The sequence below is a fragment of the Eubalaena glacialis genome, chromosome 2 (assembly GCF_028564815.1).
Source record: "Eubalaena glacialis isolate mEubGla1 chromosome 2, mEubGla1.1.hap2.+ XY, whole genome shotgun sequence".
Lineage (NCBI taxonomy): Eukaryota > Metazoa > Chordata > Mammalia > Artiodactyla > Balaenidae > Eubalaena > Eubalaena glacialis.
The window spans coordinates 67,915,555-67,929,789 of NC_083717.1; the positions used below are offsets into that span (position 1 = coordinate 67,915,555).

At 50.4% G+C, this 14,235-nt stretch overlaps 1 protein-coding gene across 1 annotated transcript in view; it reads left to right on the forward strand.

The window, feature by feature from the left end:
• Positions 1-14,235, forward strand: part of ITGA11 (integrin subunit alpha 11) — a 127,176-nt gene that overhangs the window by 75,203 nt on the left and 37,738 nt on the right. The window contains exons 8-10 of the mRNA XM_061181966.1: positions 4,247-4,391; positions 4,767-4,932; positions 6,280-6,350. Coding sequence (XP_061037949.1) covers positions 4,247-4,391; positions 4,767-4,932; positions 6,280-6,350 — 382 coding nt within the window. The remainder of the gene's footprint in view (positions 1-4,246; positions 4,392-4,766; positions 4,933-6,279; positions 6,351-14,235) is intronic.

Below are 14,235 nucleotides of genomic sequence, written 5' to 3' on the forward strand. Positions count from 1 at the left end.
CCAGGAGACCCACACAGGAACTCTGAGACTGCCTATGACCTAGCTGCAGGAGTCCCAGAATATAACTTCTGCTATAGTCTTTTGATTGAGCAAGTCACTGAAGCCAGCCCAGGTTCAAGGGGAAGAGAATTTAACTTCTCCTCTTGATGGAGGAATGGCAAGGTCACGTTACAGAAGAGCATTTTGGGGCTGGGATTTCCAGTCAACTTCAGGAAATATGTTCTGCCACAGAGACCCTATGAAAAGTATGTGGGTTGTATGAGGGCAGAATCTTCTTGTGGGGTGTTCGTCATCAGTAGAATGTGAAGAACATAGTTAAATCTAACATCTGAGATTGTAGAGCAATGAGGCTGTTTCCTTAAACATCACACCAGGACTCACAATAATAATGAATGCTATCTCTGGTCATCCAGACAGATAGCTACGTGCTTATTCCAGTAACTCTGCCATGGCTCAGAACACACTGTACTCACCCCCACTGGAATCAGTGAATGATTTTTTTTGTTTGTTTTTTTTGTTTTTTTTTGTTTTTTTTAAACATCTTTATTGAAGTATAATTGCTTTACAATGGTGAGTGAATGATTTTTAAAGTCAGTTCCCCCAGATCTTTCCAGCTGTGGCCTAAACTCCTACGATAACTATGTCCAAAACATTTAGATTTTAAATGTAGAAATTTTACACCTACGAATATGAGCTCTGCTATGTTCATTGAGACCACCGTCCCATTACCTTATAATCCCACCTCACATAGGGTTAGTCGACGTGTTTAGCAGAATTCTACAATGTGAAAGCTATTTAGCAGTAACATGATTTCATGTGGTCAAAAGATTAACTCTTTTTTTTTTTAATATTTATTTATTTGGTTGCACCAGGTCTTAGTTGCGGCAGGCAGGCTCCTTAGTTGTGGCTCATGGGCTTCTTAGTTGTGACATGAGAACTCTTAGTTGCGGCACGCATGTGGGATCTAGTTTCCTGACCAGGGGTCGAACCCGGGCCCCCTGCATTGGAAGCGCAGAGTCTTAACCACTGCGCCACCAGGGAAGTCACCCAACCTCACTACTCTTTATGATTAAGTTACTGCTCCACCAGTGTATTTCTGTTCACTGATAAAACTTGCTCACGCTTTTTTGCTAAATGAGCATCCCTCTGTGTAAAGATGGCTCTTACTCACCCTCATGAGAAATGGGCCCTCATGGGGATGAGTCCCTGAGGCCCCAAGCAGGCTCTTGTGAAGTGGCCAGGGGAACGGAGGAAGCCCACGCCCGCTGAGCTATCGCTGAGAAGCTAACTGACTCCCACAGGGATGGAACACACTGCTTCCATCTCATTTCGCAGCCCATCTCCCCCAGGTCAAGTGTGTGCGACTCACCTAGTAGTTTGAACCATCATGACTCACGAGCACTGCTGGGGTGTGTGATCTACACCTCAAGTGAACTTTGAAATCTGATCTTCCCAGCCAAGTCTGGGTCCCAAATTACAGCTGGTGCCTTTTAAGGTAAAAGGTTTTCTCTCCTCACTCAGCTATTCATAATGCATTTTTTTCTGTGGACCTACTAGAGTACAAAGATCCAGGCCATGGACTTGAGGGGTTATAAAGAGGGTAACCCGTGACCCCTGGTTTAATAGGGGAGCTCTGGTAAGCGTCACCCTAACTCAGTGAGGATGAGAGAGGAGGGCTCCAAGGGAGGGACCAGAGAGGACTGCCAAGATGGGGGATATCTGACAGACCCCAGGCTTCCAGCAGGGAGAGGTGGAGAGAAGACATTCCACAGAAGACATTCTGCCCCAGTAAGGGCAGAGGAGAGGGAAAGTTGAGGAACGTTTACATTCAGAGCCTTGCTCTGAGCATGGTTCGTGTTGGGGAGTAGTAAGCCCTGCAGCTGCAAAGATGGTTTGAAGTCAGATTGTGAGAGTTATAACGTTGTAGCTAAAACAAGTGTGATTGGCCACTGAAGGTTCTTGAATGTCATCATCAAATGTGCGCATGAAGGTGAGTCTGGCAGCCATGTGTGGCTTTGAGGGGAGGGGGCAGGACAGCACTGCAATGCCACCTTCATTCACTCAATACTTTTTATTGAGCATCTACTATGTGCCTCACACTGTTTTAGACACTTGGGATAGATCAGTGAACAAAGCAGATAAATGTCCTGCCCTTGTGAAGCTGGTATGCTAGAGGGTGAGGCAGACAATAAGCAAAAAAACAAAAAAACAAAAAACAGGTAAATAGCTAGTATGCTAGAGGGAGATACAAGCTATGGGGGAAAAAATAGAGTCTGGTAAAGGCAGTCAGGCAGGTTGGGGAGGGCAGGTATTTAATCAGCATTAACCAAGTAGTCAGGGAAGGCTTCACCAAGAGCTGACATTTGAGCGGAGACTTAAAGGAGGTGAGGAAGTTGGCCAAGCAGGTGCCTGGCAGGGGAGGTTCCAGAAAAGGGAGCAGCTCAGATAAAGGCCCTAAAATAGGAGCATGCCTGGTGGTTCCAGGATCAGTGAAGATTCCAGCAGGAGGAGGGGCTCAGAGGGATTACCAAGGGTTTCGCCGACCATTATCAGGACCTGGGAGAAATGGGAGCCAGGACAGGTTTTGAGCAGAAAGGAGACGTGATATGACCTTTCTCCACGGGGTCACATTGGCTTCCAGGTTCATGGAAACTGTCGTGAGTATAAAGCTTTCACTGCACTCCAGGAAGTTATAGTCTGATTTACAAAGCAACAAATCCAAGTCTTTTACAATATACAAATTCACAATTTTAAATCTGATGATTTATGCCAATATTTATGCTCTTACAGATTCATACAGATATTCACACCATTCCACTCTATGGAAATATGATCCTGAAATTTCCTTGGCTCCATATGTAATAAAGCCTGTTTTTCCCATGCTATATTTTTTCTCCTGGAGTTTTGTTCCTGGACCTGGCCCTCCAATGAAGTCATGGAAGCATCTCGAGTCTCCTTTGAAGGACTAGCAGCATTCTCCCTCCACTGAGTCGGGCTTAAGCCCAAAATATTCTCTGTATTTTGTCATGTCAAGTGTGCCTCTGCCCCCCTTCAGTCCATGCCTCATACTAAAGTTAGAGGAGTTTTTAAAGCCAGAATATCATAGAATTGCTAAGAGAATGGCAGATGGTCTGTTTCTCTTAACTGGTAGCTTGAAGATGCTCTGAACTAATTTATTCCAAGTTTTGTGAATTCCTTAACATCTAAATCACGCACGTCAGCTCATCAGCTTGCTGTGTAACAAAAGATACCCCTGGTAACCAAAGCCTTAGGGTGATGGGATTTAACCTGACATCATGGTACTTGAACCTGTGGGTCAGACCTTTGAGGACTCACTGCAGAGTCTAAGGGTAACATTTATTTTTAGGTCCTTATTGGAAAATTCAGAACCTCATGGTCTGAAGGAGAGTTGGCCTCACACAGGCACCAAGAGCCAGTGATGGTTCAGGAGCCAATTTTTCCTGCTTCGTAGATGGGTCACCAGCTCCAAGAGTCCATAGGGTGCCAGCCCCCCGGCTCCTGGTTGGACTGCCCAGCAGGCAGGCCAAGCACCTGCTCCGGCCACTGAAAACAAAATAAAAAGCAAGAAAGAGAAATATTTGTCATAGAATTTGATATTTAATAGTTCCCAAAATAGAATCAAAGTAGTTCTCCTGGGAAAAATAGGAACTTTGTCAGGCTTCATCACACACATTTTATGGACCAGCGTTGTTCGGCTGTTGAATTGCTCTGGCACGTCACCTTTTCAGAACTGAGGGAAGTGGTTCTCAACTCCGATGTTCATTAGAACGTTTGAAAAATGCTGGTGCCAGGCCACACTCCAGAAATTCTGATTTCATGAGTCCAGGTGGGGCCGGGGCATCACTTTTTTTTTTTAACCCCCCAGATGATTCTAATGTGTGGCTGGGTTTTTGAACAGTGAATTTAGGGCCTCTAAAGGTCTCCACCTGACCCTGAACTCCCCTCCCAGACCCACCCCGTCCCCCTGCTTCCCCAAAACAGCAAGATCAGGACTTGAGAGGGGCTTTTTAAAGTCACTCTTCAAAGACAAGCAGATTTAAGACGCATCTGAGCAGCTGGCGAACAAGTAGTCTGGGCATCTCAATCCAGCTTCTTCTCTGGTTCGAGGTCCCAACACCCTGTAGGGTTGCCCGGGGGCTTAGCCCTGGCTTCGTGGCGGTAGGAGTGCCAGGGCTGCCCCATCCCCAGCTTCCTCTGTGACCCTGCCCCTGTGCTTGGGTTCCAGCTCAGAGGCTTTCCAGAAGGGTGGAAGGAAAGGGGCCAAGAAGGTGATGATCGTCATCACGGATGGGGAGTCCCACGACAGCCCAGACCTGGAGAAGGTGATCCAGCAAAGCGAGAGGGACAACGTGACCAGATACGCTGTGGCCGTGAGTCCTGCCCTACCTGTCCTGCCCCTGCCCACCCTCTAGAGGCTCCGCCATCAACCCCTTGGGGACTCTGGGGTGGGGGGCGGCTCTGGGCAGTGAACCAGCCATCCAGGCCCTCAAATGGGCCTCTCCTTGTTACATCTTCTCCTAAAGAGCAGTTGAGAATCTCCTTTCCGTCCTGCCCAGGTTTATCCGCAACAGCTGTGGGGGGTTTTTTCTCCATTGCCAGGGAGGTTCTAAAACCTCCGAAAACTAGAAAACACTCCCAAGCCCCGGAACCCTGTCTTAGAACAGGGTCCGAGTCTGGGGCCATGGGTGTGTGGGGAGGTCTGTGCCATGTCCCGGTTTGTTGCCCCTGCCCCTGTTCCCTGGCAGGTCCTGGGCTACTACAACCGCAGGGGGATCAATCCAGAAGCTTTTCTAAACGAAATCAAATACATCGCCAGTGACCCCGATGACAAGCACTTCTTCAACGTCACTGATGAGGCGGCCTTGAAGGACATTGTCGACGCCCTGGGGGACAGGATCTTCAGCTTGGAAGGTGAGCGCTGCTTCTCGAGAGGGGTCCACGCTCCTGGGCTCACAGCAGGTGAAGCCCACAGAGCGAAATCCAGCCCCCCGGGGTGGGAGGGTTTAGCAGGAGTCCTCCCTTTGTGATGACCGCCAACACTGGGGCGCTCCTGTGCTGGACGCGAGGCTGTGCACTTTCCAAACAGCCCCGGAGGCTGGTTCTGCTGATAATTCTCTCCTCTTAACCGTGGAGGAAACTGCAGCTCGAAGGGGCCAAATGACTTGCCAGAGCTCCGACAGCTCAGGAAGGAATTGGGGTTTGAACGAGCATTGCCAGACTTAGCAAATATAAAATACTACATTTGTGGCAGACTTGTACTAAAAAAACATTAGTTGTTTGTCTGAAATTCGAATTTAACTGAGCGTCTCGTATTTTATCTGGCAACTCGAGTTGAGCCCAGCCGAGCCAGACTCCACCGCCTGAAACGCTCACTCCCCAAGTCCCACTACTCCCACTCGACCTTTTGGCGGGGTTTCCTCACATTGCCTCTCTCCTTAATAATTCAAACTCCAGTTTTGATTTGCATGGGTCTCGTTGGCACCATATATTGCTGTAGAGGGGCCCTTGCCATACTGGGCTCTACCATATGGGGGGATTGTCAAAAGAGATAGAGGGCAGCATCCCAGAGCCCAGGCAGTCTGCTCTGCATTGGAGATGGCGAGCTACAGACACAGGGAAAGAGAAGAAAAGCCCTCATAACCCATGATAAAGGAATAGAAAGTATGAACCTGTTTGATCCTCACCTTAGAATTAAACATCCAAATCAGTGAGTTTATTCTCGAAATGGTCGCCTCGTGTGACGAGAACATTGGCTCCAGTGACACGTCAGGAGGCCCTGTGCAGGGAGGAGCTTTCAGCACGCATGGGATTCTTGTGCAAATCTGTGGTGGTGACAGGTCTTCCTCCTAAGGGTCAATTTGATATTTGGGAACCATCCAGAAGCATCTGGAACCAAATCTGGTGAACAGTAGGAATGAACAAAGTGGGAAATTCCATTTCTTGCCAACAATGCAGATTACTTCTTTCCGTGCACTTTTCTGGATCTTTCCCCTACGTTGACATCCCTATAGTATGCGTGCCCTGTAATATAAGTCGTTGCAAGTCCTTTTCAGCAGGGAGTGAGCTGCTAATAATAAACCTACACGACCACCTGGAAGGTGCCTGCTGCTGGGGCAGATGAGCTGGTCCAGGCCCGGGGCCCCCTCTCACCTCCCTGCAAGTGCTTCCGGGTCACAGGTGCTGGGGACTGAGCTGCAGGCATGTCTGGTGCTAAGAAATCAGGTGCGGAGCTAACATCTTTCTGTCCCTCTGTTTCAGGCACCAACAAGAATGAAACCTCCTTCGGGCTGGAGATGTCACAGACGGGCTTTTCCTCTCACATAGTGGAGGTAAGGACGGGTTTAGAGCTGCCCTCCTGCCCTCTCACTCTTCCCAGCTCTCTGGGTCATCATCTCGCCATTCTTGGGCTGTCTCTCATCCCCCTTTCTCTCTTTCTTGGGGTCTCTCTGCCTCTCGTCTTCTGTGGGTGGAAGAGGGATGTCAAGGTCATCAACTTATAATAAGCTGTCTCAAGCCCCCCCGTGCATGGGGATGTGTCCCCCCAGGACCAAGGGTCCCATTCAGTCCATAGAGCTTCGTGCAAAAACTAGGTCAACGTGGCAAAACCACTTGCCTGGGCTGTAATAGTGCCCTGCATGCCCCTGGTGGCCTGTGTGTGCAGGGGCACGGCCCTGCATCGATGTTGGGAGGGTGTCCAGATGTGCCAGGTGTGCTCTGGAAGGCAGCCCACGTGGGCTTCTCTCTTTGCGGACTCGGCATCGTGTTGCAGAGGTCCCAAGCAGACATATGGTGTCACAAGCGTCATGTTCTGTCTGGGGCATGTGCTTCACCTGGTTCTGATTCTCAAGATGAGGCTGAAACCTCATAGGATTTCCAGAGGGGCAGAGGAGTGCATAGCTGCATGCTTTATAAGCTGTTTGGGATATAGCCCCGCCGTGGAGTACCATGCAGGGAAAGCCTGTGTTGTCAGTATCAGCACATGCCCCCGTGGCATGCTTTGGACAGACAGGTGTCCTGGGTTTGCATGCATATGCTCTGCCCAGGCTGGCCCCCATGGGAGTGGACTTGCGCCTCCTAATTTGCCAGAAAAGGCCTATCAATCCATCCATATGTCACTTTCAGTAACCCACCGAATTCTCCCAACTCCTCTGTGAGGTGGACAGGGCAGGATTCCTTGTTCCCAGTTTCCAGATAAAGAAGCCAAGTCCCAGGAAGGTTGAGTGAACTGCTGAAGTTACAGAAGTGAGAGAAATATCAGTCTCATGCTCTCTCCCCAACAACGAGCAGCTGCTCCGTGAGAGCGTTTGGAATCTAAGGGGCCCTCAGTCAGAGATCCCAAATCGGAGGGAGGGGGACAGATGCACAGCAGACAGCAGGCAGATGGATGGAAACGCGACTCACGCTCAGCGTTTCCTGAGCTGCATCTGGACTGTCTCGTGCCTGCTTGAATACAGCAAAATATAAATATAACTGCCCTATATTGATAACAGTCATGTAATATGTGCCGAGCACTTTAATATTTCCAGAAAATTTCTGTGCCTCATTCATGCTCAGAAACAGCCCTGCAAAGTAGGCAGATGGTAATAGTTGTCCCATTTTAGGTTGTTATATCAGCAAATCTTTTCAGTGCCTTTTCTGTGCTGGGCCCTGTGCTGGATGCCAGGAGGTTCAGAGGTGAGAGCCCTGCCCTCAAGGAGCTCCCAGTCTGAGGGTAAGGGGCCGAGTACCAGGAGGGACGAGGGCATCCATTCGTACAGGTCAGGCGGCAAGTCCTGTGCTCCAGCTGGACTAGGCCTGGTCTCCTGACTCCGGGGTCAGGGCTGATTGGAAAACGCAGCAAGGAAAATCAATTTCATTAAATCCAACAAGCATTTGTCAAATGCAACTAAGGTATCAAAAGGGAGCGGAAATTATTCTTGCCAAACAGGAGTCAGTTTGCAAACAATGCAGAACAGCAGTTCTGAGCTTGGAGAATAAGATAACAGAAACTACAGACTTCTCCTGGGTACAGGCATTCTACTTCAGGAGCCTCCCCCCATCCATGGAGCCCCTGTGGAGACCCCCTGCTCAATGGGGAACCACCTGGACTCATCTAATACTAATTAAGGCAACATGTGATCAGGATCTTACAGAAGGAAAGGCCCAGGCTAGGGGAGGGGGGTGTCAGGGAAGGATCAGGGGAGGCAGGCACTTGGACAGGCCCCTGAGGACAAGGATTTCAGCAGCCATGGGTGGCAGCAAGCAGAAGAGAGGAAGTTGTGTGCACAGGCCTGGGGGAAGTCTGAGCACAGACAGGGTTGGGGAGGGGGTCTCGGAGCAGCCCTGATGTTGGGGACAGCAAGAGAGAGTGAATGTCCCATGTCTCCATCTTCCATTTCGAGGTCATTTTTCGAGCATCTCCCCGTGTGCCCAGCTCTGTGCGAGGCAATGGGGATGTATTGGGTTGGCCAAAAAGGTCGTTCGGGTTTTTCCGTAACATCGTAGGGAAAACCCGAACAAACTTTTTGGCCAACCCAATATACAGAGAGACGAAGGTAACATTTCAGCTGACAGCAGCTCACAGTCTAGTTAGGGAGAAAGACTCTTAAATGGTAAGTTCAGTTTCCTGCTTCTAATACTGTGATCTGTGTGTGCCCAGGAATCAGGGAACCTAAAGAGAAGGGAGGTTAAGACAAGCTTCAGGGATTCGGGGGAGTTCAGCTGAACCCTGACAGTGACCCAAGCAGCAGAGTGTGTCAACAAGATGAGTCCTTGCAGGATCAATGAGTTCCCCGGCTGCAGGGGAGAGACCAGGAGCTCAGAGCCCCAGCTTGTTATTGAGGTCAAGGTCATGTGCTGCCCTGTGCAGCTTCTTCCACGTGCTCAACTCTTGTTCTCTTATCCTAATCAGAGAAACCAGGGTGCCTCTCCCCACCCTGTAGATACAGACCCCAGTTCTTCTATCACCCGTGTCTTGTTTTCAACTGACAGACATCTGGAAGTTTTTATCTGATAGGACTTTGAAAGAGACAGTGATTACATTTGAATCTGAGACTCTTTTATACTTTTTAAAAAAAATTTCTAAATAAATAAAATCCTTCCAAATCCAAAGGAATTGTGCAATGATGGTGGGCTGTCTGGCACTGTGACTGGCCATTGGGTTGCTATTTTAGAGCACAGAGGTTTTTCAGTTCCAGGCTGCTGATGACATCATAATTGGCCACAGGGGCTTCCCTGGTGGTGCAGTGGTTAAGAATCCGCCTGCCAATGCAGGAGACACGGGTTCGAGCCCTGGTCCGGGAAGATCCCACATGCCGCGGAGCAACTAAGCCCATGTGCCACAACTACTGAGCCTGCGCTCTAGGGCCCGTGTGCCACAACTACTGAAGCCCGCGCGCCTAGAGCCTGTGTTCCGCAACAGGAACAATGAGAAGCCCGTGCACCGCAACGAAAAGTAGCCCCCGCTCGCCACAACTAGAGAAAGCCCACGCTCAGCAACAAAGACCCAATGCAGCCAAAATAAATAAATAAATAAATAAATTATAAAAATAAAATAAAATATTGGCCACAGCTGTCCTGTCCCTCAGAGTCCAACTCCGCAGCTCTCAGGGTCAGTCGGACCTCTCTGGGAACTGGAGGCAGGAAGGTCTGGCCTTTCAGCTTTGCCCAGAACTGGTCCTGAGCCCGAGTCCATCTCTTGTTTGAACCCCTGGGCTCCATCTCCCCTGGAAATGCTCCACAGACAGCCTCAGGCAGCTGTTTCCTGCAAATGTGCTGAAAGAGTCTTCAGCTGCCCTGGGCCTGTTGAGCTCTGTCAGAAGGATAGATCCCTAGTCCCAGGGGAAGGACCCAGTAGAATGTTCACAAATGGCAGAGGAAAGGCCCAGGGTCTGATAACCTGGTCTGCTGCCATCTTACCTAGCAATGAAAGCAGCCTTCAAGTTAGGAAGGGTGAAAGCAACAAGAGGAAGGAAGGACCAGAGCCCAGGTTAGGAGAGGAGACCCCAAGACATTCCCTGGCCTCCGGATGCACTAAAGCTCCAGGCCACAGGCATTACTTTCCAGGCTGATGGCCAAAGTTCAGAGCTGCTGGGAAAACCCAGGGACCTGGAGCCCCAGGAAACTCTAGTCCTGATTAGCAAAAAGGGGAAAGAGAATATTCCAGAAATTACCATCAGGAAAATTAGCTATGGATCCCTGGCCACGTTTCAGAATGGATTTGTAAGCCAATGGTTCCCTTAGCATTTGGAAATGAATGCAAAATCCGCTAAGAGCTGGAGTGGCTTCTGTTAGTGCTGGCTGCTTGCTGAGGTGATGAACTCCCTGTCAAGCTGGGTAACCAAGAAAAAGCTGCATGAATCTGTCAGAAAGCTTGCAGAAGGGATCCATACCTCTAACTCTGTAATCCCCATGGGCCACAAGGTGTGAAGGAAGGAAGAGGACCATATATAATTGATGCCCGTGGTGATGGATGGAGCTTCAGGGGAGCCCCCTTCCGTGATGGACTCTCCTACACTGCACTCCATAAATCTCCCCAACACCAAAAGTTTACAGAAGGAAGCAGTTTTATTAGGGTGGATCTTGTCTACACAAAAGACTTGACCACTCACCCAAGATGGGAACAGATCATTTTTCCTTTAAACTACACACTGATGGGCCGGCAGGCCCAGCCTCAGTTACATTTGAAACAAGCCAAGAGGATGGGTTGGGGGTGAGTCTTATTCCCAGACCAACAGCCCCAGCCATCCCGCTGCCTCTTCAGCCTGTGCCCTTTTCAGCAGCCCTCCTGGGGCTGTGGACGAGATAGCTAAGGTTATTGGCTATTATGTAAGGTTCTCAGCTGTTGAAGCCTTAAAGTTGTCATCTTTCCTAAGAGTTTTGCATTTGAATTCGCTTTGCATATCTGATTCAATCAAAAATAAAAGAAACTCATCCATAATGGTGAAATGAGGGGTTGACACCTAAAGGCTGTAAAGCCCTTCTGAGTCCTCTTAGCCCTAGATGGTGGACTCTTCCCCCTGCCAGCTCTGGGGCAGGCAGTCAGGGCTGCTCCCATACGAGGCCAGGACATGGTAGCCAAAGTCTGCCACCATGCTGTTCTGGATTGTTTACAAGTTGACTCCTGGTGGCAGGAATCATTTCTGGTTCATTGAGGTCCTCCGAAGCCCAGCCCCATGTCCTCAGGCTGTGCCCTGGTGCCCAGCGCCTCACTCCTGGGTCTTGTTCCAGGACCTCTGAGTAGAAATAACCCACCCTCTGATCTGGAATGAGTAGTCAAGTAACAGCGTGCCCTTTGCTCCCCACACCCGCTCCTCGACGCCCCCTCCTCACGCCCTGACCACTGTCTTCCAGCACCACGAATGGTGCGGGACCCCTCTCCACAGAAATGTTGCAGGCCTGTTTCTGGGTCTTTCCTGCCCAACCCCACCTAAACCTCTGGGCACTCATCCCTTTCTCAGGCTCCACTTTAGGCTTGTTGAAAACATCTTCTACTGAGAGAATCTGAGCAGCTAGTTAAAGCATAATCCAACCTCTTAATGATGCATTTGCCTTAGAAGGGGCTCTCGGGAACAGAGTCCTGCCCGCCCCACGGCCACTCTGGTGATGGACATGCAGGCGAGGGAGGCTGGGGGAGGAGGCCAGCCCTCGGTGCCCTCTAGGTGGTCTCCCTGTGAACAGAACCACCAGGGGCCACCTCCACCTGCCTCCACAGTCCTGCCTCTCCAATGCCAAGAACTACTAGCATCTGATGTTCTCATTCCATTACTACCAGGCCGGAGGAAAACACTGCCTGGCCGTGTGGCCTCAGACAAATCATTTAACCTCTGTGAACCTCAGTCTTTGAGCAGATGTCTGAAAAATATGTGTGGAATTGAATCTTGAGGCTTGGAATTGGGAAGTGTGCATTTCGAGACTTCCTAATAAGTCAAGTAAGGTTTTCTTAAAATCCTTTCCTAACTCCACCAGGCACCCACCCACCCCCTCGGCTGGTCACCCGCTCCAGTGGGTCCTCAAAATAAGTTGTCCTTGCCTCTTTCAGATCATTCCTCACAGGCGGCTGTACTGACTCATCTGTAGGTCCAACCTGACTGTGAGATCTGATTCTTTGACTCCTGCCTCCCTGGAAGTGCTTTATGGGTGAATTAATGAATGAGAAGAACTACTATGTACCCAGTCCTTATTGGCTGCCAGGTGCCCTGCCAAGGATTCAAAATGCTAGTTCTCACCACAAAACTATTTACAGCTGAGGACCCTTAGGCTAGGAGAGAGTGAGGAACTTTTCCAAGGTCACACAGCTAGAAGTTTTGGAGCTAGAAGTGGAACTCAGGAATGTCTGACACCAGAGATCATGCTGTAACCCCCAGGCCAGGGATTCTCAACCTCTTGACCCCCTGGGCTGGGTACTTCTTTGCTGCAGGGCTGTCCTGTGTGTCGTAGGTGCCCAGCAGCATCCCTGGCCTCTACCCACCAGAGGCCATAGTAACCTCAACACCACCCCCAGCTGGGACAACCAGAGCTGTTTGCAGGCACCGCTAAATATTGCCTGGGGGGCTAAACGACCCACAGCTGGGAAGCACTGTTCTAGAATATGCTGCTTCCTCTGCTGGGGATGCCACCCGACCCTGGCTGGGGGCAGGGACTGGCTGGAACATGGAGTTTGGGGAGATGTGGCCACACACCAGGGAGCACTCAGCTCAGCTGGGAAGGTAATACTGCTGCAGGGCTGGTCAGAGGGCAGCTGAGAGCTGAGCTGGCGGGATCTGATGGTGAGTGCCAGGCTCAGGCACGTACAGGTACAGGTCGTCCTCAGGGAGGGCACAGACTTGGCCTTAGACCTCCTGAGGGCCACCAAGCTTGTGTCCTCATTTCCTCACAGAGCACCAGGAAAGTCAGCTGGTGCCGAGGGTCCATCTGTGCAAGGCCACCCAGGTACACCCCGGTAATATCTGGTGGGGGCCCCAGAGGCCTCGTAGGAAAGGAGGCCGTAAGTCAGGGAGCCGGTGCCAGGCCTGGGGCATGGGACACGGCTCTTCCCCAGAATGCCCTGCTGTTTGTTTTCCAGCTGGGCTTGCATGCCTGGCTTCTTCTGTCAAAGCTTTCGTCCTTTTTTCGGCCCCACCCTTCCAGATTTTTTCCAAACTCAAAATGTCTGGGCTCCCCCAACTGGGAAAAGATTGTGACAACCTGAGGTTTGCCTTGTGGCCTTGGCTTGCCCTCTCAGCCCGCCCACTCCTCAGAGTGCGCCCTCTCCACAGCAGGGCCCCCAGGAGACCCTGCTCAGGAAATGGCCTCCCACTAGAGCGCAAGCCTAGAGCCACTGCCGGGTAGAATGGCACAGGTGAGAGCCTGGGACCTCCACCCTTGCCCAGTGCTGCCAAATGCAGAAATCCTGATGGAATTCCCCAGCCCCACATGTGGTGAGTCAGCATCAGGTCTCCCCAGCTGAACCCCAGGCACCCAGGTTGAGCCAGCCCTTCTCAGTACATTGCAAAGGCTTCCGGTCATCTACAAAGCCAGACATTCATCTTCAAAGGCCTCCCGTGAAGCAGAGACTGGTCTGCTGTTGCATCAGAAGCAGAATCTAGGGGCTTCTGGTGAAGCAGATAGTCATTTTCTCCTCTGACCAACCCCGTCCCAGCCCTGCTTCTGACTTGCTGTGTGACCTCGGGCAACTCCCTTTCCCTCTCTGAACCTCGGGTGCTCATTAGTCTAGTGCAGATAATAAATATCTGTCCCTCTGGTCTCTCACAAATGAGTGACTGGGTGAGAAAGGGTCCCTCAAAGAATGGAGCACATCCCAAGTGCAAGGAATGTTGGCGCGAGTCCCTGAGGCCCTGGCCCGGATCCTGGACCCGGCAGATTGTCAGACTCTCCCAGGCTGAGGCACACAGAGTGGGAGGGAGAAAGCTAATGAGAAAGTGAGACTTTAAACAGAACCCAGCACATCGGACTCACCCAAGAGCAGCTTATTTATAACTGTAAAAACATCCTGTCTGAACAGTCAGTTCTACCTCTAGAATAATAGGACTTTTTAATCCTTATATATGATCAACTTTACTCTTTAAAGTGACACCTTGGAAATGAGAAAAGGAAGCTTAGATTATTATGGTTCACAATCTTGCCCTCTCCACCGCCAGTAATGAAATTAGTGCCTGGGGATTCCGCCTGTGTGTTTAGTTATGGCTCTGATTGTCCCAAGGCCAGAGTCACATTTTTCTATTGGCACCATTGCTT